The sequence below is a fragment of the Theropithecus gelada genome, chromosome 7a, assembly GCF_003255815.1.
Source record: "Theropithecus gelada isolate Dixy chromosome 7a, Tgel_1.0, whole genome shotgun sequence".
NCBI classification, from domain to species: Eukaryota; Metazoa; Chordata; class Mammalia; order Primates; family Cercopithecidae; genus Theropithecus; species Theropithecus gelada.
This window is the reverse complement of record NC_037674.1, coordinates 17,663,373-17,685,754: the sequence shown is the minus strand read 5'-3', so window position 1 is coordinate 17,685,754 and position 22,382 is coordinate 17,663,373. Positions and strand designations below refer to the sequence as shown.

Below are 22,382 nucleotides of genomic sequence, written 5' to 3'. Positions count from 1 at the left end.
CTTCTGCTGAAATGGGAGGGCCAGTGAAATTTTGAGGTTTGGCTATTTAGAATTATCCAACTCTTCCCAAATATTGTTATTCAATTTTTTAAAACTTGATTTTTTTTTTAGAGACAGGGTCTTGCTCCATCACCCAGGCTGGAGTGCAGTGGTGTGATCATAGTTCACTGCGGCCTTGAACCACGGGGCTCAAGTGATCCTTCTACCACAGCCTCCTGAGTAGCTAGGACTACAGGTGTGTGCTACCATGCCTGGTTAATTTTTAAATTTTTTGTAGAGACGCAGTCTCACTTTGTTGTCCAGTCTGGTTTACAACCCTTGACCTCAAGCAATCATCCTGCCTTGGCCTCCCAAACTATTGGGATTATAGGTGTGAGCTGCTGTACTCAGCCTGCTATTCAATTTTGAAGAGTTCTAGGTTTTCCCAGTTAATGCCTGAAATTCACAGACCTGATGAGGCTATGAATTCAACTTATGGCCTAATTCAGAGCCTGCAATATCAAACTCTGCCTCTGATTTTCAGCTACATGTACCTGCAGCTACAGTAGATAAGAGGACTTTTAGGATTGTCACAGAAAATTATCAATCTTCTGACAATACCTTGAGCTAAGAATTTAAAGCCCTGAGACTACAGTTTTCTTTCTTTAAACTCTTCAGTGAAGTTGAAGCAGCCAAGCCACCCTAGAGCTCTGAATTCTGCATGATAATCATGATGCAGTATGGCCCTACCTCTTGGTCTGCTTTCAATGGGCCACTTTATTTTAGTTGACCACCAGTAGTCATTTAAGTAACGTTGCCACAGAATTTTGTGGTCTATTATTAGTTGTATTAGTTTGGCAGGGCTACCATAAGAAAATATGACAAACTGGGTAGCTTGAACAACAGAAATTTATTTTTCTTAATTCTGGAGGCTAGAATTCCAAGATCAAGGTGTCCGAAAGTTGGGTTTCTTGTGAGGCCTATTTCCTGGGCTTGCAGGTGGCTGCCTTCTCACTGTATCTTCACGTGGTTGTCCCTCTGTGCCTACGTCTGTGTCCTAATCTCCGCTTCTCACAAGGGCACCAGGTTTAACGGATTAGGGCCTACCCTAATCACCCCGTTTTAACTTATTTACTGCTTTAAAGGCCCTATCTCAAAATACAGTCACATTCTGAGTACTAGAGGTTAGGGCTCAACACCTGAAATTTTGGGGGAACACAATTCAGCCTGTAACAATAGTATCCCATCCTCTATTGGTAAATACATCCTCACTGCCTCCAAATCCAGCTAGGTCAGCCAGTCAATCTCATATTCCCATCCTTGAGGGGCTATTGCTTATATTCATTTCTAACAGCAACTGCTATATCAACCAAGGCTCTATTGTAGAAAACAAAAACAACTCTGGCTATTTTAAGCAGAAAATAAATGACTTCATATGGATAATCTGTTGCTTATGACATCATGGGAAGGGTTGAGGTAGTAGGTTCCAGGCTGCATGTCCAGGAATGACCCCTAGAACAATACTGTGTAACTGTATGGCCAATTGACCTTCTACCTTAGCTAGAATCAGGAAGTTGAGTTATCAGAAGTCACTATGATAACTGCTGGGCTCTGGGATCATGCCACCTTAGCTATAATTCAGAGATGAGTAAATCATGGCCTTAACTAATGGCCTTAAGAGTCACTCTACAGGTACAAAATCCATATAAGCAAAAAGAGGAACTCAGTTCTGAAATCCAGGTTTTTTTAAGTGCATCTGACTGGTGGAAACTGAATTACATCAGAACCTATAGCAAAAGGGAGTCTGGGAAATGAAGAAATGTAGTTTTTAGCTTTCCAGTTACTACAGTAGCCAAAGGCCCTCCAGAAAGAAGTCAGAACAGAAGCAGAACTAATACCATATTTACCATACCAAATGAATTATCACCTGGACCCTAAATCATGGCAAAGACAGCATGGAAAGAGAAAATTACACATTAACTTACTTATGATCACAAGTGTAAAAATTGTGAAGGCTGTATATTCTTCAGGATAACAGAAAATAACATATTGTGGCCAGGTTATATGTATGCATTGATTCAATTGCCAAACTGCAAAAGACTTCAGAAACAGTCTCTTTTAAGTTCTTATTCAGGGCAGGCATTGTGGCTCATGCCGATAACCCCAACACTTTGGGAGGAAGAGGAGGGAGAATCATTTGAGACCAGGAGTTTGAAATCAGCTGGGGCAACACAGCAAGACTCTGTCTCTATCAAAGAATAAAATTTTTAAAAATTATGTTTACTAAGTTATTGGCACATAGTGTGGCTCAGTGAATAGATGTATTTTAAACTTTTGATGGTTCTATCATAAATGAATTAATTTCTCATTATAATGTACTGACTTTTTTTATTATACTTTAAGTTCTAGGGTACATGTGCACAACGTGCAGGTTTGTTACATATGTATACATGTGCCATGTTGGTGTGCTGCACCCATTAACTTGTCATTTACATAAAGTATTTCTCCTAATGCTATCCCTCCCCCCTCCCCCCACCCTACAACAGGCCCTGGTGTGTGATGTTCCCCTTCCTGTGTCCAAGTGTTCTAATTGTTCAATTCCCACCTATGAGTGAGAACATGCAGTGTTTGATTTTCTGTTCTTGTGACAGTTTACTGAGAATGATGGTATCCAGCTGCATCCATTTCCCTACAAAGGACATGAACTCATCCTTTTTTATGACTGCATAGTATTCCATAGTGTATATGTGCCGCATTTTCTTAATCCAATCTGTCACTGATGGACATTTGGGTTGGTTCCAAGTCTTTGCTATTGTGAATAGTGCCACAATAAACATATGTGTGCATGTGTCTTTATAGCAGCATGATTTATAATCCTTTGGGTATATACCCAGTAATGGGATGGCTGGGTCAAATGGTATTTCTAGTTCAAGATCCTTGAGGAATTGCCACACTGTCTTCCACAATGGTTGAACTAGATTACAGTCTGACCAACAGTGTAAAAGTGTTCCTATTTCTCCACATCCTCCCAGCACCTGTTGTTTCCCAACTTTTTAATGATCACCATTATAACTGGTGTGAGGCAGTACCTCACTGTGGTTTTGATTTGCATTTTTCTGATGGCAAGTGACGATGAGCACTTTTTCATGTGTCTGTTGGCTGCATAAATGTCTTCTTTTGAGAAGTGTCTTCATATCCTTCACCCACTTTTTGATGGGGTTGTTTTTTTCTTGTAAATTTGTTTGAGTTCTTTGTAGGTTCTGGATATTAGCCCTTTGTCAGATGCATAGATTGCAAAAATTTTCTCCCGTTCTATAGGTTGCCTGTTCACTCTGATGGTAGTTTCTTTTGCTGTGCAGAAGCTCTTTAGTTTGATTAGATCCCATTTGTCAATTTTGGCTTTTGTTGACATTGCTTTTGGTGTTTTAGATATGAAGTCCTTGCCCATGCCTATGTCCTGAACAGTATTGCCTAGGTTTTCTTCTAGGATTTTTATGGTTTTAGGTCTGACATTTGAGTCTCTAATCCATCTTTAATTAATTTTTGTATAAGGTGTAAAGAAGGGATCCAATTTCAGCTTTCTACATATGGCTAGCCAGTTTTCCCAGCACCATTTATTAAATAGGGAATCCTTTCCCCATTTCTTGTTTTTGTCAGGTTTGTCTAAGATCAGATAGTTATAGATATGTGGTATTATTTCTGAGGGCTCTGTTCTGTTCCATTGGTCTATATCTCTGTTTTGGTACCAGTACCATGCTGTTTTGCTTACTGTAGCCTTATAGTATAGTTAGAAGTCAGGTAGTGTGATGCCTTCAGCTTTGTTCTTTTGGCTCAGGATTGTCTCGGCAATGTGGGCTCTTTTTTGGTTCCATATGAACTTTAAAGTATTTTTTTCCAATTCTGTGAAGAAAGTCATTGGTAGCTTACTGGGGATGGCATTGAATCTATAAATCACCTTGGGCAGTATGACCATTTTCACGATATTGATTCTGCCTATCCATGAGCATGGAATGTTCTTCCATTTGTTTGTGTCCTCTTTTATTTCATTGAGCGGCAGTTTGTAGTTCTCCTTGAAGAGGTCCTTCACATTCCTTGTAAGTTGGATTCCTAGGTATTTTATTCTATTTGAAGCAATTGTGAATACGAGTTCCCTCATGATTTGGCTGTTTGTCTGTTATTGGTGTGTAGGAATGCTTGTGATTTCTGCACATTGATTTTGTATCCTGAGACTTTGCTGAAGTTGCTTATCAACTTAAGGGAGATTTTGGGCTGAGACGATGGGGTTTTCTAAATATACAATCATGTCATCTGCAAACAGAGACAATTTGAATTCCTCTTTTCCTAATTGAATTGAATACCCTTTATTTCTTTCTTCTGCCTGATTGCCCTGGCCAGAACTTCCAACACTATGTTGAATAGGAGTGGTGAGAGAGGGCATCCCTGTCTTGTGCCAGTTTTCAAAGTGAATGCTTCCAGTTTTTGCCCATTCAGTATGGTATTGGCTGTGAGTTTGTCATAAATAGCTCTTATCATTTTGAAATACGTTCCATCAATACAGAATTTATTGACAGTTTTTAGCATAAAGGGCTACTGAATTTTGTCAAAGGCCTTTTCTGCATCTATTGAGATAATCAAGTGGTTTTTGTCTTTGGTTCTGTTTATATGCTGGATTACATTTATTGATTTGTGTATGTTGAACCAGCCTTGCATCCTAGGGATGAAGCCCACTTGATCATGGTGGATAAGCTTTTTGATGTGCTGCTGGATTCAGTTTGCCAGTATTTTACTGAGGAGTTTTGCATCAATGTTCATCAGGGATATTGGTCTAAAATTCTCTTTTTTGGTTGTGTCTCTGCCAGGCTTTGGTATCAAGATGATGTTGGCCTCATAAAATGAGTTAGGGAGGATTCCCTCTTTTTCTGTTGATTGGAATACTTTCAGAAGGAATGGTACCAGCTCCTCCTTGTACCTCTGGTAGAGTTCGGCTATGAGTCTGTCTGGTCCTGGACTTTTTTTAGTTGGTAGGCTATTAATTATTGCCTCAATTTCAGAGCCTGTTATTGGTCTATTCAGGGATTCAACGTCTTTCTGGTTTAGTCTTTGGAGAGTGTACGTGTACAGGAATTTATCAATTTCTTTTAGGTTTTCTAGTTTATTTGCATAGAGGTGTTTATAGTATTCTCTGATGGTAGCTTGTATTTCTGTGGGGTCGGTGGTGATATCCACTTTGTCATTTTTTATTGCGTCTATTTGATTCTTCTCTCTTTTCTTCTTTATTAGTCTTGCTAGCAGTCTATCAAGTTTGTTGATCTCTTCAAAAAAAAACAAGATCCTGGATTCATTGATTTTTTGAAGGGTTTTTTGTGTCTCTACCTCCTTTAGTTCTGCTCTGATCTTAGTTACTTCTTGCCTTCTGCTAGCTTTTGAATGTGCTTGCTCTTGCTTCTCTAGTTCTTTTAATTGTGATGTTAGGGAGTCAATTTTAGATCTTTCCTGCTTTCTCTTGTGGGTGTTTAGTGCTGTAAATTTCCCTCTACATACTGTTTTAAATGTGTCCCAGAGATTCTGATACATTGTATCTTTATTCTCACTGGTTTCAAAGAACATCTTTATTTCTGACTTCATTTCATTATGTACCCAGTAGTAATTCAGGAGAGGGTTGTTCAGTTTCCATGTAGTTGAGTGGTTTTGAGTGAGTTTCTTAATCCTGAGTTCTAGTTTGATTGCACTGTGGTCTGAGAGACAGTTTGTTACAATTTCTGTTCTTTTAATTCCCTGAGGAGTGCTTTACTTCCAACTCTGTGGTCAATTTTGGAATAAGTGCAATGTGGTGCTGAGAAGAATGTATATTCTGTTGATTTGGGGTGGAGAGTTCTGTAGATGTCTATTAGGTCCGCTTGGTGCAGAGCTGAGTTCAATTTCTGGATATCCTTGTTAACTTTCTGTCTTGTTGATTTGTCTAATGTTGACAGTGGGGTGTTAAAGTCTCCCACTATTACTGTGTGGGAGTCTAAGTCCCTTTATAAGTCTCTAAGGACTTGCTTTATGAATCTGGGTGCTCCTGTATTGGGTACATAAATATTTAGGATAGTTAGCTCTTCTTGTTGAATTTTGTTGAATTGATTCCCTTACCATTATGTAGTGGCCTTCTTTGTCTCTTTTGATCTTTGTTGGTTTAAAGTCTGTGTTGTCAGAGACTAGGATTGCAACCCCTGCCTTTTTTGGTTTTCCATTTGCTTGGCAGATCTTCCTCCATTCCCTTTATTTTGAGCCTATGTGTGTCTCTGCATGTGAGATGGGTGTCTTGAATACAGCACACTGATGGGTCTTGACTCTTTATCCAATTTGTCAGTCTGTGTTTTTTAATTGGAGCATTTAGCCCATTTACATTCAAGGTTAATATTGTTATGTGTGAATCTGATCCTGTCTTTATGATGTTAGCTGGTTATTTTGCTAGTTAGTTGATGCAGTTTCTTCCTAACATCGATAGTCTTTACATTTTGGCATGTCTTTGCAGTGGCTGGTACCGGTTGTTCCTTTCCATGTTTAGTGCTTCCTTCAGGAGCTCTTGTAGGGCAGGCCTGGTGGTGACAAAATCTCTCAGGATTTGCTTGCCTGTAAAGGATTTTATTTCTCCTTTACTTATGAAACTTAGTTTGGCTGGATATGAAATTCTGGGTTGAAAATTCTTTTCTTTAAGAAGGTTGAATATTGGCCCCCACTCTCTTCTGGCTTTTAGAGTTTCTGCCAAGAGATCCGCTGTTAGTCTGATGGACTTCCCTTTGTGGGTAACCCGACCTTTCTCTATGGCTGCCCTTAACGTTTTTTTCTTCATTTCAACTTTGGTGAATCTGACAATTATGTGTCTTGGAGTTGCTCTTCTTGAGGATTATCTTTGTGGTGTTCTCTGTATTTCCTGAATTTGAATGTTGGCCTGCCTTGCTAGGTTGGGGAAGTTCTCCTGGATAATATTCTGCAGAGTATTTTCCAACTTGGTTCCATTCTCTCTGTCACTTTCAGGTACAGCAATCAGACGTAGATTTGGTCTTTCACATAGTCCCATATTTCTTGGAGGCTTTGTTTATTTCTTTTTACTCTCTTCCCTCTAAACTTCTCTTCTCGCTTCATTTCATTCATGTGATCTTCAACTACTAATACCCCTTCTTCCAGTTGATTGAATCGGTTACTGAAGCTTGTGTATTTGTCACATAGTTCTCGTGCCATGGTTTTCAGTTCTATCAGGTCATTTAAGGACTTCTCTACATTGGTTATTCTAGTCTGCCATTCGTCTAATCTTTTTTCAAGTTTTTTAGCTTCTTTGCGATGGGTTTGAACTTCCTCCTTTAGCTGGGAGAAGTTTGATCATCTGAAGCCTTCTTCTCTCAATTCATCAATGTCACTCTCTGTCCAGCTTTGTTCCGTTGCTGGAGAGGAGCTGCGTTCCTTTGGAGGGGGAGAGACGCTCTGATTTTTAGAATTTTCAGCTTTTGTGCTCTGTTTTTTCCCCATCTTTGTGGTTTTATCTACCTTTGGTCTTTGATGATGGTGACGTACAGATGGGGTTTTGGTGTGGATGTCCTTTCTGTTTGTTAGTTTTCCTTCTAACAGTCAGGAACCTCAGCTGCAGGTCTTTTGCTGGAGGTCCACTCCAGACCCTGTTTGCCTGGGTATCAGCAGCAGAGACTGCAGAAGAGTGAATACTGCTGAACAGCAAATGTTGCTGCCTGATCATTCCTCTGGAAGCTTTGTCTCAGATGGGCACCCGGCTGTGTGAGGTGTCAGTACGCCCCTGCTGGGGGTTGCCTCCCAGTTAGGCTACTTGGGGTCAGGGACCCACTTGAGGAGGCAGTCTATCCGTTCTCAGATCTCAAACTCCGTGCTAGGAGAACCACTACTCTCTTCAAAGCTGTCAGACAAGGACATTTAAATCTGCAGAGGTTTCTGCTGCCTTTTGTTTGGCTATGCCCTGTCCCCAGAGGTGGAGTCTACAGAGGCAGGCAGGCCTCCTTGAGCTGTGGTGGGCTCCACCCAGTTTGAGCTTCCCAGACACTTTGTTTACCTACTCAAGCCTCAGCAATGGCGGGCGCCCCTCCCACAGCCTCGCTGCCGCCTTACCGTTAGATCTCAGACTGCTGGGCTAGCAATGAGGGAGGCCCTGTGTGTGTGGGACCCTCCGAGCCAGGTGCGGGATATAATCTCCTGGTGTGCTGTTTGCTAAGACCCTTGGAAAAGCGCAGTATTAGGGTGGGAGTGACCTGATTTTCCAGGTGCTGTGTGTCATGGTTTCCCTTGGCTAAGAAAGGGAATTTCCTTAGCTCTTGTGCTTCCTGGGTGAGGTGATGCCTCGCCCTGCTTCGGCTCTCGCTCAGTGGGCTGCACTCACTGTCCTGCACCCACTGTCCGACATGCCCCAGTGAGATGAACCCGGTACCCTCAGTTGGAAATGCAGAAATCACCCGTCTTCTGTGTCACTCATACTGCGAGCTGTAGCCTGGAGCTGTTCCTATTCAGCCATCTTGGTGACCCCCCTGTATTGATCTTTTATAAGGTTTTCATGGAAAAAATAATTTACATAAAACTACAGTGATGATATAGTAAAAATGAAAGCATCTGGCATAATCTTATATTCCTTTGGTAAAATAATATGAAAATATAATGGAAACCAACCAGCAAAACAGAGTTGAAATATCACTGGAAAGTGTTATGAAAACAGATGAAGGTTTTGCAGGTACTTGAAAATGCTTTAGTCCCCAAAGATTGTTTTTCACCTAGACACTGATTATTAATTTACCTTGACTCTAAGTAAAATTACATGTTAGACTTCTGAGAATAACTTTAATTAAAAGTGAGTGTGTCCAACTGTACAAATTACTGTAAGCATGGGAGTTTGGCTAGTGTATTAGATCTCTGGAGCCCTGCTGCTAATCTGAGTGAGTAAATTAAGTAGCTTTCCTTCTACTTGCTCCCATAGTCTGGCTAATAAAACCACTTTCTTTGTGAGAAGGAGAGCAGGGATCAAAGTTCTGCTTCTCCCCGTTAAATAAGTCCTGACAAATCAAATGGTGGATGAAGAAAAAACAGAATGGATAAGGAAAATGGATAGACTTATCCCCAAATAACTGAATACATTAAAAGTAATGGCAAAAACCACAATTACTTTTGCACCAACCTATAACTCTGTAAATGACTGTAGTTTTGAACAGTCAAAATAAGAGGTGCACATAACAAAATTTACTACTCAAGATATGATAAAAGAATATATCAGGCGCATCTCTAAGATACCTCACTCCTTGGCTTACCTTACAGTGCTTGGCTTGCTTGTGAGGACATCAGGAACTTCAAACCTGGGTTTTAGAGGAGTCTCTTCATTAATTTTAAGCCTGAAAATGTTTCCTTCTATACCATACATTTCAGCCAGGAGAGTAACCTGGAAACAGATTCAAGAGATTACCTTCAACAGGTTACCCAAGTGATGGCCAATTTTGCACAAATTACAATAATTAGAAAAGTATTTGTTTAAATTACAATAGGCCAAGCAAATTGGAGAACAATGGTAATTTAAAAGAAAAGCTCCCAGTTCATGTATGTATTTGCTTGGATATAGCTGTATAGCAGCAAGAAATATCTTCTATGTGTTCTGTGGCTGGTGAACACATAGTTGTCCAAACCAGGATCTTCAGAGTGAAAGGAGTCTCTATTAATAATTACACGGAAAGACAGGCATAAACTGAAACTTGCCTTGGAAGATTGGGACATGTGGCTACTGTATCTATGATAAACTACAGATATGTTAAGAATCAGACTTTGGGTGTTATAAGCAGAGTAACTAGATTCCAGCTGGATGAAAGATGAAGGGTGGCAGGCTACAGAAAAGAGTAGAAAATAAAATGATTATTGGAGTTCTCTAGTGGTGGATGAAATGAGGCTTGCTGCTCTAAAACTGGAATTGATTTGCTCACAGCTGGGAATAGACCCAGGGAACTTTTACAAGAGACTGGGGAACGTAGGTAAAATTCTGCCTACAATGGGACACAGAAACAATGTAGAACCCTGAAGATAATACAGAACTTGAAAAATAAAACACAGAAGAAGAAGCTCTAGGAGAATAGAAATGACTGGATTCAGGTTACAAAATGAGGCACCTAGATCAGAAAAATATTTTAAGACCATGGTTTTCAACTGGTGGGCCATGCTGCACTAGTCAATTGCAATTTCTTCATGAAGTACCATGCCAAATTTTGGTTACAAATGGGTGCCTGTGCTGTTACTGTTATTATGTCTGTTAAACGACAGCTAAACTGGGTAAGTTGTGTGACACAGCTTAGAATGGATACAATGTGGTGCAAGTAAAAGATAAGAAGTATGGAGACTATCAGGCCGGCACCAAAAAGGTGATGTTACTGGAACTTTGCCTCTTGCGAATACAGGGAAGCAATCAGGGCAGTTAAACTGTAACATGATACTGAACAGTGACCGAGTAAACAGTGCTATGGCTGTGGATCCTTTTCTTGATATTCCAAGGCAGGGTTATGATGCAATAGTGATCCATTACTGCTTGCATGTTTAATGTTCTTTTATATATTTAAGCTACTTTCAGTGTACTATCAGAATTTTCACATTTGGAAATATGTCCAAGTACAAAGTTCAAATTGTTAGATTATGTATTGTCTCACTATTTAAACATATATTTCCATTGCTCTCTCAAATTCCATTCAATTAACATTTATTTGGCATCTATTATTGCAATGATTGAACTTTTGAGGAGGCTGCAATTTGGAGGAGATAAAAGAGATGCAAAGCTAACACAGAGCATTCTGCGATGTTTTAAAGCAGAAAGGCGAGAGATTAAGGGGGTTATTAATGATGACTGTAGGGTGAGAAGTTCTGGACGTTTCTCTGGAGGAGTAGACATTTAAGCAGGGCCTTTAGGAATTAGTAAGACTTTGAGTAGGCAAAAATGGGCAAGAACATCCTAAGCAGGGGGCTTAGACAACCAATAATCAGGTTGTCTGCCTATATATGATTAACAATTTACATCTAGTTATTCACTCGAGATTGTCCCATTTTTAGTAAAATAGCTTTCTCTATAAAAAAACACAACTAATTTTTGTTTAAACCAAAGACTTATCTGTAATTCTGTTCTTGAGGCTGCAGCCCAGGGGGAAAAAAAGAGAGCAATAACCCTGTTTTCGCTATAATGACTTCATGTATAAATCAGATTCATCCTCATTTTAATTTTAATTTAGCAAACTTATTTTAGCAAAAATCACTCTGAAATTTAGCAATATTTAGAGTCATTCTTTCTTTAAATTTATCTATTTATTTATTTTGAGATGGATCTTGTTCTGTCGCCCAGGCTGGAGTGCAGTGGCACAATTTTGGCTCACTGCAAACTCCACCGCCTGGGTTTAAGCAATTCTTGTGCCTCAGCCTCCTGAGTAGCTGGAATTACAGGTGTACGCCACCACACCAGGCTAATTTTTGTATTTTTAATAGAGACAGGGTTTCACCCTGTTGACCAGGCTGGCTCAAACTCCTGACCTCAAGTGATCCTCCTGCCTCAGCCTCCCAAAGTGCTGGGATTACAGATATGAGCCACCATGCCTGGCCTTCTTTTTTTCTCATCCTTTTAATCAATGAACAGATTCATTCTTATCTCTCATTATCATCAACATGGTTTTGTTGGTCCAGGCACTACTTATCTTAGACCTTAGTATGCACTTCCTCCTATGATCTAGGCTCATGTGTTTTTTTTTTTTTTTATCAGATTTTTTTTTCTTTTAATATCACCAGACTCCCAGAAGTCCAATAAGTAAAGCCTCTTGGGTTAAAGACAGTAGGGAATGGCTCAGTGTCCCACCTTAGGGTCCCCTGCCTTCCCAGTATTGAGTCCTAAGGCACCTCTGTCAAAACCTCAGGGCTCTGTGGATGACAGTTCAAAAGCCACTTCCCTGAGGCTTAACTGCCAGTTCTTTCCCAATCCTTCCACCACATCCTTGCTCTTTCAAAAAGTCTGGACATGACTGTTATTATATTCTTCTACCTAAAATAGTAAACATTTGTAGATACTCCTTTCCTATTTGCTGGGACCTGCTGGATATTTATAAATGTAAATAATATACAAATAAACTACCAAATCTCTTCCTCTTGTTAGTGATGATTGGAAATGACAATGAAAAACTCCATTAAGAAGTTACAGATGTTGGACTGCTTAAATTGAGAATTTACTATGAATCCTTAGATAGTATAAGTAGTTACACACAATTCCAGCCAGATCAATTTATGTAAAATAATAATTTTAAATGGATAGTTACAATGAGGTGAGAAAGCATGGGTTTTGCTCCCTTAGAAATATTTAAGATGTGCCAGTGGGTGCTGCATGCATATAGCCCCAGCTGCTCAGTGGGGCTGAGGCAACAGGATTGCTTAAGCCTAGCAGTTTGAGGTTACAGTGTGCCTTAACTGCACCTGTGAGTAACCACTGCACTCCACCCTGAAAAACACAGTGAGACCCCATCTCTTAAAAAAATTTAAGATGTGTTAATGTCCAATTACACAGAGAAGCTGAGATACATCCTCAGAGAAAAGAATACATTTTGGAGGTTCATTTTAATACTACAAGCCTCTACTCAGTTTTTCATATATCTTTACTTAGAAGCCCACCTCTCAGTCTGGGAAAAAGAGTATTAATTCTCTTTTCCTGTCTTATTTCTCTCTTACTAAATAAAAACAATTAAAACTTGGTGGTTTGTTATCCACGAATCTAGTTTTTTTATGGCTATATAGGCAAAAATATCAGATATTTTGTAAACATCATGGTGGTAGAAATAGCTTTGTCTATGTCTTCAAGCATAGGGTTGATCACAATTACATTAAAACAAAAACTTTTCATTCACCCAGAACTGGGAATCACAATTAGTAAAGACTGTAATAGAGTTAACAGAACAGCCCTAGAACACATATTTAAATTTGAAGTGGGTGTTAAGTAGGAAAATTATGACTCCATCAACTCCTCCTTGGTAGGTTGATCTTGCTTTTCCTAAGGCACCAGGACTCTTCACTATTACATAAAGAACTGTTAACCTAAAAGACCTAGAACAGTGAGCGATCACCTCTACCAGCTGTGATCAAGACCTCCCGGGATCCAGAGAATGGTCTAATAGTTCACCAAATTGCTGTAGGGCACTAATCGTCCCTTCCACAGTGGCAGCCAGTTGGTTTATTGCAAGCACTGATTTTCTATGAAGAATACTGGCAACCTCACGCTGGGTACTGGCCTGTTCCCCAAGGACAATTAGCCTGTCCAGGTGTGCTTCTGATTGTCTGGCCAGTTCCCAAATTAGCTGCCTCTTCCTGGCCATTTCTGCAGACACAGTACTGGCTAACAAGTGGCAGTCGTGCCTCATCTGCTGAGAAGGTGGCTGGTTGGGCAAAGCCTCATTTTCATTAGGCTCAGATGAAGAGGCAAGGGGTAACTTCACAGAGATGCTCGGAGATATTCCTGCATCCTTGGAGAAGCTGTTGGAAGTGCTGTCTCTGGTGAAACCTTGCAAACTGGCTGCAAAAGAAAATAAACATGTTGCCAAATGGTCACTTATATCGTCAGAAAGCATCATAATTAGCAATATAAAGTAGATTCCTCCAGACATCCTTGCTAGCAATGCTTTTTAAGCTAGACTCACAAGACAGCATACATTTTCCTCTGCCTAGATCACAAGACTAGATGTCTCTTTCTCAATCCAAACCAAATTTTCACTGAAGATAGAAAACTGAGAGTAGTAGGAAAAAAAAGAAAACAACTGAGTTCTACAAAAGCAGTCAACACTTTCCTGATCACTTTCTTTTTATTTTCTGGAAGCTTCTTTACTAAATATCTACCTGATTATTCTGTCATCAGGAATAAGCACAACACTATATTAGGACCCCATGTGAGAAAACTTACGCATGTGAACCTGCAACCAGTTTTTCTCCAAAGCCTGGATGTTCTGACCTTGTGACAACACACAGGTCAACATTCCAGCTTGTTTTGTAACAGATATATGTCCTAGGAACATCACGTTTGCTATGGACTGGTGTCTTCCCAAAATTTGCTATTAAAGCCCCAACCTACAATATGATGGTATTCAGAGATGAAGCCCTTGGGAGGTAATTAGGTTTAGATGAGGTCACGAGGTTGAGGAAGTCCTCAGGAACGGATTAGTGCCCTCATAAGAAAAGACCAGAGCTGGGCGCAGTGGCTCACGCCTGTAATCCCAGCACTTTTGGGAGGCTGAGGCGGGTGGATCACGAGGTCAGGAGATCGAGACCCATCCTGGCTAACACAGTGAAACCCCATCTCTACTAAAAATACAAAACATTAGCTGGGCGTGGTGGCAGGTGCCTGTAGTCCAGCTACTCGGGAGGCTGAGGCAGGAGAATGGTGTGAACCCGGGAGGCGGAGCTTACAGTGAACTGAGATCGCGCCACTGCACTCCAGCCTGGGCGACAGAGCAAGACTCCGTCTCAAAAAAAAAAAAAAAGAAAAAAGAAAAGACCAGAGAGCCTGTGTACACACTCTCTCTCCACTATGTGAGGGCACAAGAAGGGAGCCATCTACAAAGCAAGAAGAGAGCCCTCACCAGACAGTGAAGCTGCTGGCACTTTGATCTTGGAATTTACAGCCTTCAAAACTGCAAGAAATAAACATCTGTTGTTTAAGTTGCCCAGCCTGTGGTATTTAGCTATGGCAGCCTAACACAATGTTGAATGAAGCTTGGTTCTGCTTCCTGGTTGTTTATTAAGGAGCAGATTGGGGAAGGGAATTGAGAGGGAGAAATTCAACAATTAACAAATCTTGACAACTCTAAAGTTACTGCTTTAAGGGTTTTAAAGGTGTAGCGACAGGCAGGCACCAAGAGTGTTGGATTTGTCAGAATCCGCCTGATCAGTGCAATTTGAGAACTGCAGCTGTGAGCTGAATACGATCCTCTTAGACTCTGGGCTGTCCCCCTCAACCTGAAATAAAAAGCTATCATTCTGAATAAATGGATGTATGCAGCTTATTTTAAAACTTCAGATCATACGCATACCATATCTTAATGTGCAATCGCCTTGAAATACCCATCTCATCCCAGAAACCATTTTTAACAGAAGTTATTTGTTATTTAAAAAAAAAATTTTTTTTGGAGACAGAGTCTCACTGTGTTGCCCAGGCTGCAGTACAGTGGCATAATCTTGGCTCAATACAACCTCTGACTCCCAGGTTCAAGCAATTCTCCTGCCTCAGCCTCCTGAGTAGCTGGGACTACAGGCATGTGCCATCATATCCAGCTAATTTTTGTATTTTTGTTTTTGGTTTTTTTTTTTTTGTGAGAAGTGATTCTCCTGCCTCAGTCTCCTGAGTAGCTGGGACTACGGGCACACGCCACCATGCCTGGCTAATTTTTGTATTTTTTAGTAGAGATGGGTCTTACCATGTTGGTCAGGCTGGTCTTGAACTCCTGACCTCGTGATCTGCCCACCCTGGCCTTCCACAGTGCTGGGATCACAGGTGTGAGCCACTGCACTTGGCCTAATTTTTTCTTTTTTCATGCTGTCTTTGCCATATTTTAGGTCAACTTCTTTTGGACAGTGTCTCACTGTGTTGCCCAGGCTGCAGTGCAGTGGCACAATCTTGGCTCACTGCAACCTCTGCCTCCCAGGGTCAAGCGATTCTCATGTCTCAGCCTTTGGAGTAGCTGAGATTACAGGCATGCATCACCATGCCTGGCTAATTTGTGTATTTTTAGTAGAGACGGGGTTTTGCCACGTTGGCCATAGCTGGTGTTGAACTCCTGGCCTCAAGCAATCTGCCTGCTTTGGCCTCCCAAAGTGCTGAGATTATAGGCGTGAGACACCACACCTGGTGTAAAAGAGGCTCTTTCACTATGCAATGAGTTGCATACAAGATGCAGGCAACATTAGCGATCACCATCACCGCTATTGTCCCTAACAGACTGACAGAGGGCATGAAACCTTATGTACCTACTAGTCATCTCAACACCACATGACAAGGAGGACATTAAAATGGAGTTCAGTGCAGAATTTCAGGGTGATCTCCCGAAATATACATTTGCATACATTTGCCTGAGATCAGTGCATGCAGATTCCTCATGTGGTTCCAAAATTTCTAATACCTGAGCATGGAGCCTGTTCCAAGAGGTCCTCAAAGTTCTCAGTCTTGGGAGCTACGTTGCTGATGTCCCAGGTAATTTGTCCTTGTTTATCAGGCTCCTCAGCTTCCTTTTGAGCCAGGTGCTGTCTTGTGCTGAGATCCTGTGGCTCCTCCTGGACTGTGGTTTCTTTGCCTTTGAAGGCATCCAGAGTTGCTGGGCTCTGGTCCCGGCACCTGACCTGAACAGCATTGTCCCTCACTTTTTCAGGATCCAAAAAGAGAAACTGATCTACAGTAATGTAAAATGGCATATGTGGGTGTCCACTGCAAACTGGTATCACGCTGTGTTGAGAATTTTCATTTTGGCTCACCACTGATATTCAGGGTGATTTTGCCTCATTTACTTTACCTCAGCATGTCTTCATGACCAGGTGCTCAACATACTAAGCATCCTCAAGGATGGATAGGGATTCTTGCTCTGACTATGGACAGCTACAACTCTCTCAAGTTAGACACAATAGAAACAGGAAAGAGAATGAGACGATGACAAGAAAAATGCAACAGGAAATTCTTGACATCTGGTTAAGGCCTAAAGACTCCTGGAAGGCCTCTGGTGGACTTGATGCATTTCCTGGAGCCGATTGCTTCTGCTGACCCTGAATAGAGTGGTTTGGCCAGGTGTCAGGCTATTAGACCACACGCAAACAGTGGTTGGCTCTCCAAGACGGAAATTACTGCTGTCCCATTTTTTTTCCCCATGAACGGCTATCAAACTAGGCTACAAAAGGATATATAAACAACATGTATAAATAAGAACATAAAGGGAGACCTGAATCAGCATTAGAGGACCTATGGCTTTGGGGGTTCCACAAGCTGAGAACTCGAATGTATCAAAGATACTAGGCAAGGAGGAAAATTACTCCAGAAAGATGGGTGGTGTAAGAATTAACACTAGGGGCCGGGCGCGGTGGCTCAAGCCTGTAATCCCAGCACTTTGGGAGGCCGAGACGGGTGGATCACGAGGTCAGGAGATCGAGACCATCCTGGCTAGCACGGTGAAACCCCGTCTCTACTAAAAAATACAAAAAACTAGCCGGGCGAGGTGGCGGGCGCCTGTAGTCCCAGCTACTCGGGAGGCTGAGGCAGGAGAATGGCATGAACCCGGGAGGCGGAGCTTGCAGTGAGCTGAGATCCGGCCACTGCACTCCAGCCTGGGCGACAGAGCGAGACTCCGTCTCAGAAAAAAAAAAAAAAAAAAAAAAAAAAAAAAAAAGAATTAACACTAGGTTTTGGAGAAAGGCTAACTGCCCCATCTGTGCAGCTAAGAGAGATGGGCTACAAGTACTGCCATAACAACTATGTTGTGGAAGTTGAGGACAGGGTATGGGGATAGAGAACACAGAACTATTGATATGATTCTAGCTCATATTTTGAATTTGGGCAAGAAGGTTATGAAAGAAGACTCCATATGACTAAAATCTCTAAAACTCCATAATGAAGGTAGTTTTCCTCACTGTACAATTGTTCTTTCTGTTTGGGAATAAAGTTTGGACCCATTTCTAAATTAAAGGCCTTACAGTTATTATGGAGAACCCACTAACGTCAGCAGAGCGCTGCAGGGCAGGAACTACGGTAGTCACATGGTTCACAGCTTTGCCATGAACATCAGCTTCCCAGAACCAGGACTTGTTAGTGAGCTGGTGCAGTTATTATCCAAGCAGTTAGGGGACCCACACCTAATGGCCTTAACTGTCTTTCAGTGATATGAATTACCAGTTAAGTCAGATAGGTCTCAGAGGACTTAGAAACCTAGGATGCCTTTAGAATGCAGGGCGGATCTGAAAGTGAGGGTCAGGTTGAGGGCATCAGGTAGTAGTGAACAGTCACACGTCCTAGCACAGTCCATAGTGCTTCCTCTATGACTGGCCCATCTAAAGTAACATGACAACTTCATGGGTGAGAGAAAGCACTTAAGATATACTTCCCTAACCCTCTCACTAGGCAAACACTATGGTAACCTCTAGTGAAGCAGCTCAGGTAAGGGAACACTTGTTACTTGGGTTTTCAACTGCATAGTCCTTTTGCCTGTCCCCTGTTCCCCCTGGCCCACCTGCATTTTGAGATTTGGACATACCCTAAATTTGTACCTTGCTCAGGCTACACATGCAACTGGGCATTGTGTAATAGTGTTAGAAAGCACATGGGTGATAGCGTCTGACAGATGTAGGAGAAAATTTTGGTTACTAAATGTGAGACTCTGGGCAAGGGATTTTCTAGACTTCATTTTCCTTATCTGAAAACTGGGAAAATATAATGTACCTCTTAGATGTGTTATGAAGACTAATAAAAAGGAAATAACATTTGTAAGACATTTAGGAAAACATCTGATATACAGGCAATCCACATACTGATACTAATATAACTATTACAATATTATTACTATAGATATGAAAAGATGACATTCATTTTTTCTTTCTTTTTTGAGGGAGGGTCTCGCTGTGTCACCCAGGCTGAAGTGCAGCAGCACTCTCATGGCTCACTGCAGCCTCTACCTCCCAGGCTCAAGAGATCCTCCCATCTCAGCCTCCTGAGTAGCTGGGACTATAGGCATGCACGACTGTGCCTGGCTAATTTTTTGTACTTTTTGTAGAGATGGGTTTTCACCATGTTACCCAGGCTGGTCTTGAACTCCTGGGCTCAAGCAATCTGCCCGCCTCTGCCTCCCAGAATGCTGGGATTACAGGCATGAGCCACTAATCACTAAAAGGCCAATATTCCTTTTCTAATGAGGTTTATTTTTGAAGCTACATAGCTTTAATTGGCTTTTGTGGAAATTTACTTCAGCCCCAATAAATACAGAAATAAATTATTCTCTGTAGAAAATACTTCCATCTCACCTTACTTGCTTCATTGATGATTTGGAACCTGGTGCTGTCTTCATCTGTTGTGACTGAGTCCAGTAATGCCTGATAGGCGGACTTCTTGGAAAGCCACTGTTTCTGACGCCTATAGATAAGGAGTATGCAGATGCTTGATAATTATTTGTGATTGCCAGTATCCAACAGACTATATTATCATGTGGAAGTCATTAAAATTCACTATGATATTCAGGGAATTTCAGGGCACAAACAGCATTAGTACTATAATAAAGTGCTAATCAAGAACTTTATTATTAGAGTGCTAATGAGTATTAGTAAGAACACTAATAAAATTGATTAATATAATGCTGCTCAAAGGATGACATCTTGTCTCCTTTCTTGAGATGGTGGGATAATTTTCATAGATGACATTTGTGAGCTTGTTAATTTCCCTCCCTCTTTCCATAAAATGGACTTTAATAGTAACTAAATAATTTCTAGTGGAAATTCAATAGAATCTAGTCGTTTAACAAGGTTACCAGGCATTCACTGTAGACTTCCCTCTAGATACCTGTTCAGAATTAAAATAATACGCTTTTCTTCCTATTGAACAGAGAGTGAATACGTTAGAAATCTATACTGTATAATACAATTTTTGATAATTTCAGTTTCAAGATCACATAAAGACTTTTTTTTAAAATGAAGATTCAGCCGGGCGTGGTGGCTCATGCCTATAATCCCAGTACTTTGGGAGGCTGAGGTGGGTGGATCATCTGAGGTCAGGAGTTCAAGACCAGCCTGACCAACATGGTGAAACCCCCTCTCTACTAAAAATACAAAAAATTAGCCAGGCGTGGTGGCGCATGTCTGTAATCCCAGCTACTCGGGAGGCTGAGGCAGGAGAATCACTTGAACCCAGGTGGTGGAGGTTGCAGTGGGCAGTGATTGTGCCACTGCACTCCAGCCTGGGCAACAAGAGTGAAACTCCGTCTCAAAGAAAAAAAAAAAAGATTGCCTGTTTCTCCAGAGCTACAAAAAATATGCCTTTAAAATCTTCATTTTATTTTATTTATTTATTTTTTGAGGTATGCGCCACCATGTCTGGCTAATTTTGTATTTTTAGTAGAGACGGGGTTTCTCCATGTTGGTCAGGCTGGTCTCGAACTCCCGACCTCAGGTGATCTGCCTGCCTTGGCCTCCCAAAGTGCTGGGATTACAGGTGTGAGCCACCTCGCCCGACCAGGCAATCTTATATAATGGTGGTAGGAGTACAAATGGTATAATTCCTATGGAGGGAAATTTGGCAATACTTAACACATTTCAAATGCCTCTACTCTTTGACCCAGTAATCCTACTCCTAGAAATGTATCCTATAAATACACATGCATGCGTAGAAAATGACGTATGTATAGTTCTTCATTGTGGTAGTGCTAATTTAGCAAAAGATTAAAAGCAACCCAAGGGTCTAGCAATAAGAGACAGACTGAATACATTATATTAATAGTATATCTACTCCATGGAATATCATGCAGCTGTAAAAAGGGGAAGCAATCTCCATGCACTCACATGAATTCCTCCTCAGAACAAACTATAAAACAGGAAAAAAAAACCTATTTGGTATAAGAAAGGGGTGATAACAAAAGAGAAAGCGACTAATATAAAAATACATGTATTTACAAAAAGAAATACTAGAAGGATAAATAAGAAATGATGAAATTTGGTTATTTGGGACAAGATGAGGAATGGGTAGAATGGGACAGGAGTGAAAGTAACATTTTTCAATGTATACCTCTTTATATTATTTTTGAACCATGTAAAAGTGTATCTATTCAAAGCATCAAAATTTAAAAACTAGTTTAAAAATATTTTGCTTTTAAAATAGAATAGCTGTTTACTGAAAAATTTAAATACTTCAGGAGTAAATGTATAAAGTTAAAGTGAGTCTCCTGTCTGGCGATTTCCTTAATTATTAAATTATCCTTTCCTTGGAAAGTCTAACAGTTCTCAAAAATTTAACAAGTATCAATTTTGAAATTACTGTCAAGAAATGTTTTGATCTAGTTACTATATTTACCTTCCTTACCTGTAAAATGCGATCTTGTTGCAGTCTCTGAAAATGTTTTTATCCACAGCTTCATCTTCAACGCTAAATAAAAAGACATTTTGAGAAATTTATTTTACACAGGGCTTGTGAGTCCAATTTTTGTACCTTCTCTAACTACAGTATGAACATGCAAAATAAACCTTTGGAGTCTATTCTGCAATGCAAAATTGTGTCACGGCCATAGTATAACATAATAGCACATTATGCTGCAGAACAATAGCCTTTTGCAAATGCTCTGAGGTAAACAACAAAAGATCAGGTTCTGGGATTACTCCGAAAGTAATGGGAAAAGATCACTGTCACTTAAGAGGACATATTCTTTGGAAATAATGACTGAAGGTTATGACTGCAAAAGTAAAATCTGAAGGAGCAAAACCAAAACAGCATCCCAAAACGAACAAACCAAAACCAACAAACCAGACAAACTAACAACCATAACCCACCCACAGATTTATTCAACAAAATATTTTCAGAACATTCTTCCTGCGTGCTGGGCTCTGAGGAAGATACGGACTGTGTTCAAGCTGTCAGTAAGGGTTTTACCAACAATCACAATACAAGCTGACAAATGCTTTAATAGAGGTGCAAGGTGCTAGAATAAGAACAGAACAGACATAGAAGGGGAATTTCTTGCTTTTTAAGATGAGGTGACAATCTAGGGGCCATGTTTTTTAAAACCAAGTTTTCAGAAGAGCTCTCTCTGGAATAAAACATGAATGAGATATATGTGTATACTGCAGTTTGAGTATATGTATTTAAACTAGCCTCCATCTGATTAAAACAACTACAGATTATAATGAGAAGAAAAAATAACACTGGCTTTCATGCACCGGTGTGGCTGAATGCATCTGTAGTCAGCATGTCCATGATTACGTAGAAAGCTATGACTGAACACAAATGTCCAAATATTATGAAAACAAGCCCAGGCATATATACTCGGCCATACTAAAAAACTGTTTGTCCTCCACTGAACTCAGTCTTTGTCTGTTTATTGTAATTTATTAAAAAAATTTTTTTGAGACAGGATCTCGCTCTGCTGCCTTGGTTGGGGCGAAGTGGCATGATCTTGGCTCGCTGCAACCACCGCCTCCTGGGCTCAAGCTATCCTCCTGCCGCAGCCTCTTGAGTAGCTGAGACTACAGGCCCACATCACCATGTCTGGCTAACTTTAAAATTTTTTGTAGAGACAGGGATTCACCATGTTGCCCAGGCTGGTCTTGAACTCCTGGGTTCAAGCAATCTGCCCACCTACAGGCCTCCCAAAGTGCTGGGATTACAGGCATGAGCGACCCGGCCCAGTTTATTTTAA

The 22,382-nt window shown here is 40.8% G+C and overlaps 1 protein-coding gene across 2 annotated transcripts in view; it reads right to left on the bottom strand.

Moving 5' to 3' along the window:
• The window catches only part of GANC (glucosidase alpha, neutral C), an 88,434-nt gene that overhangs the window by 64,142 nt on the left and 1,910 nt on the right, over positions 1 to 22,382 (bottom strand). For both annotated transcript variants that reach the window (XM_025389686.1, XM_025389688.1), the window contains exons 3-5: positions 21,053 to 21,115; positions 19,009 to 19,117; positions 9,279 to 9,406 (exon numbers count right to left, since the gene is read on the bottom strand). In XM_025389686.1, the coding sequence (XP_025245471.1) occupies positions 9,279 to 9,406; positions 19,009 to 19,117; positions 21,053 to 21,115 (300 nt within the window). The remainder of the gene's footprint in view (positions 1 to 9,278; positions 9,407 to 19,008; positions 19,118 to 21,052; positions 21,116 to 22,382) is intronic.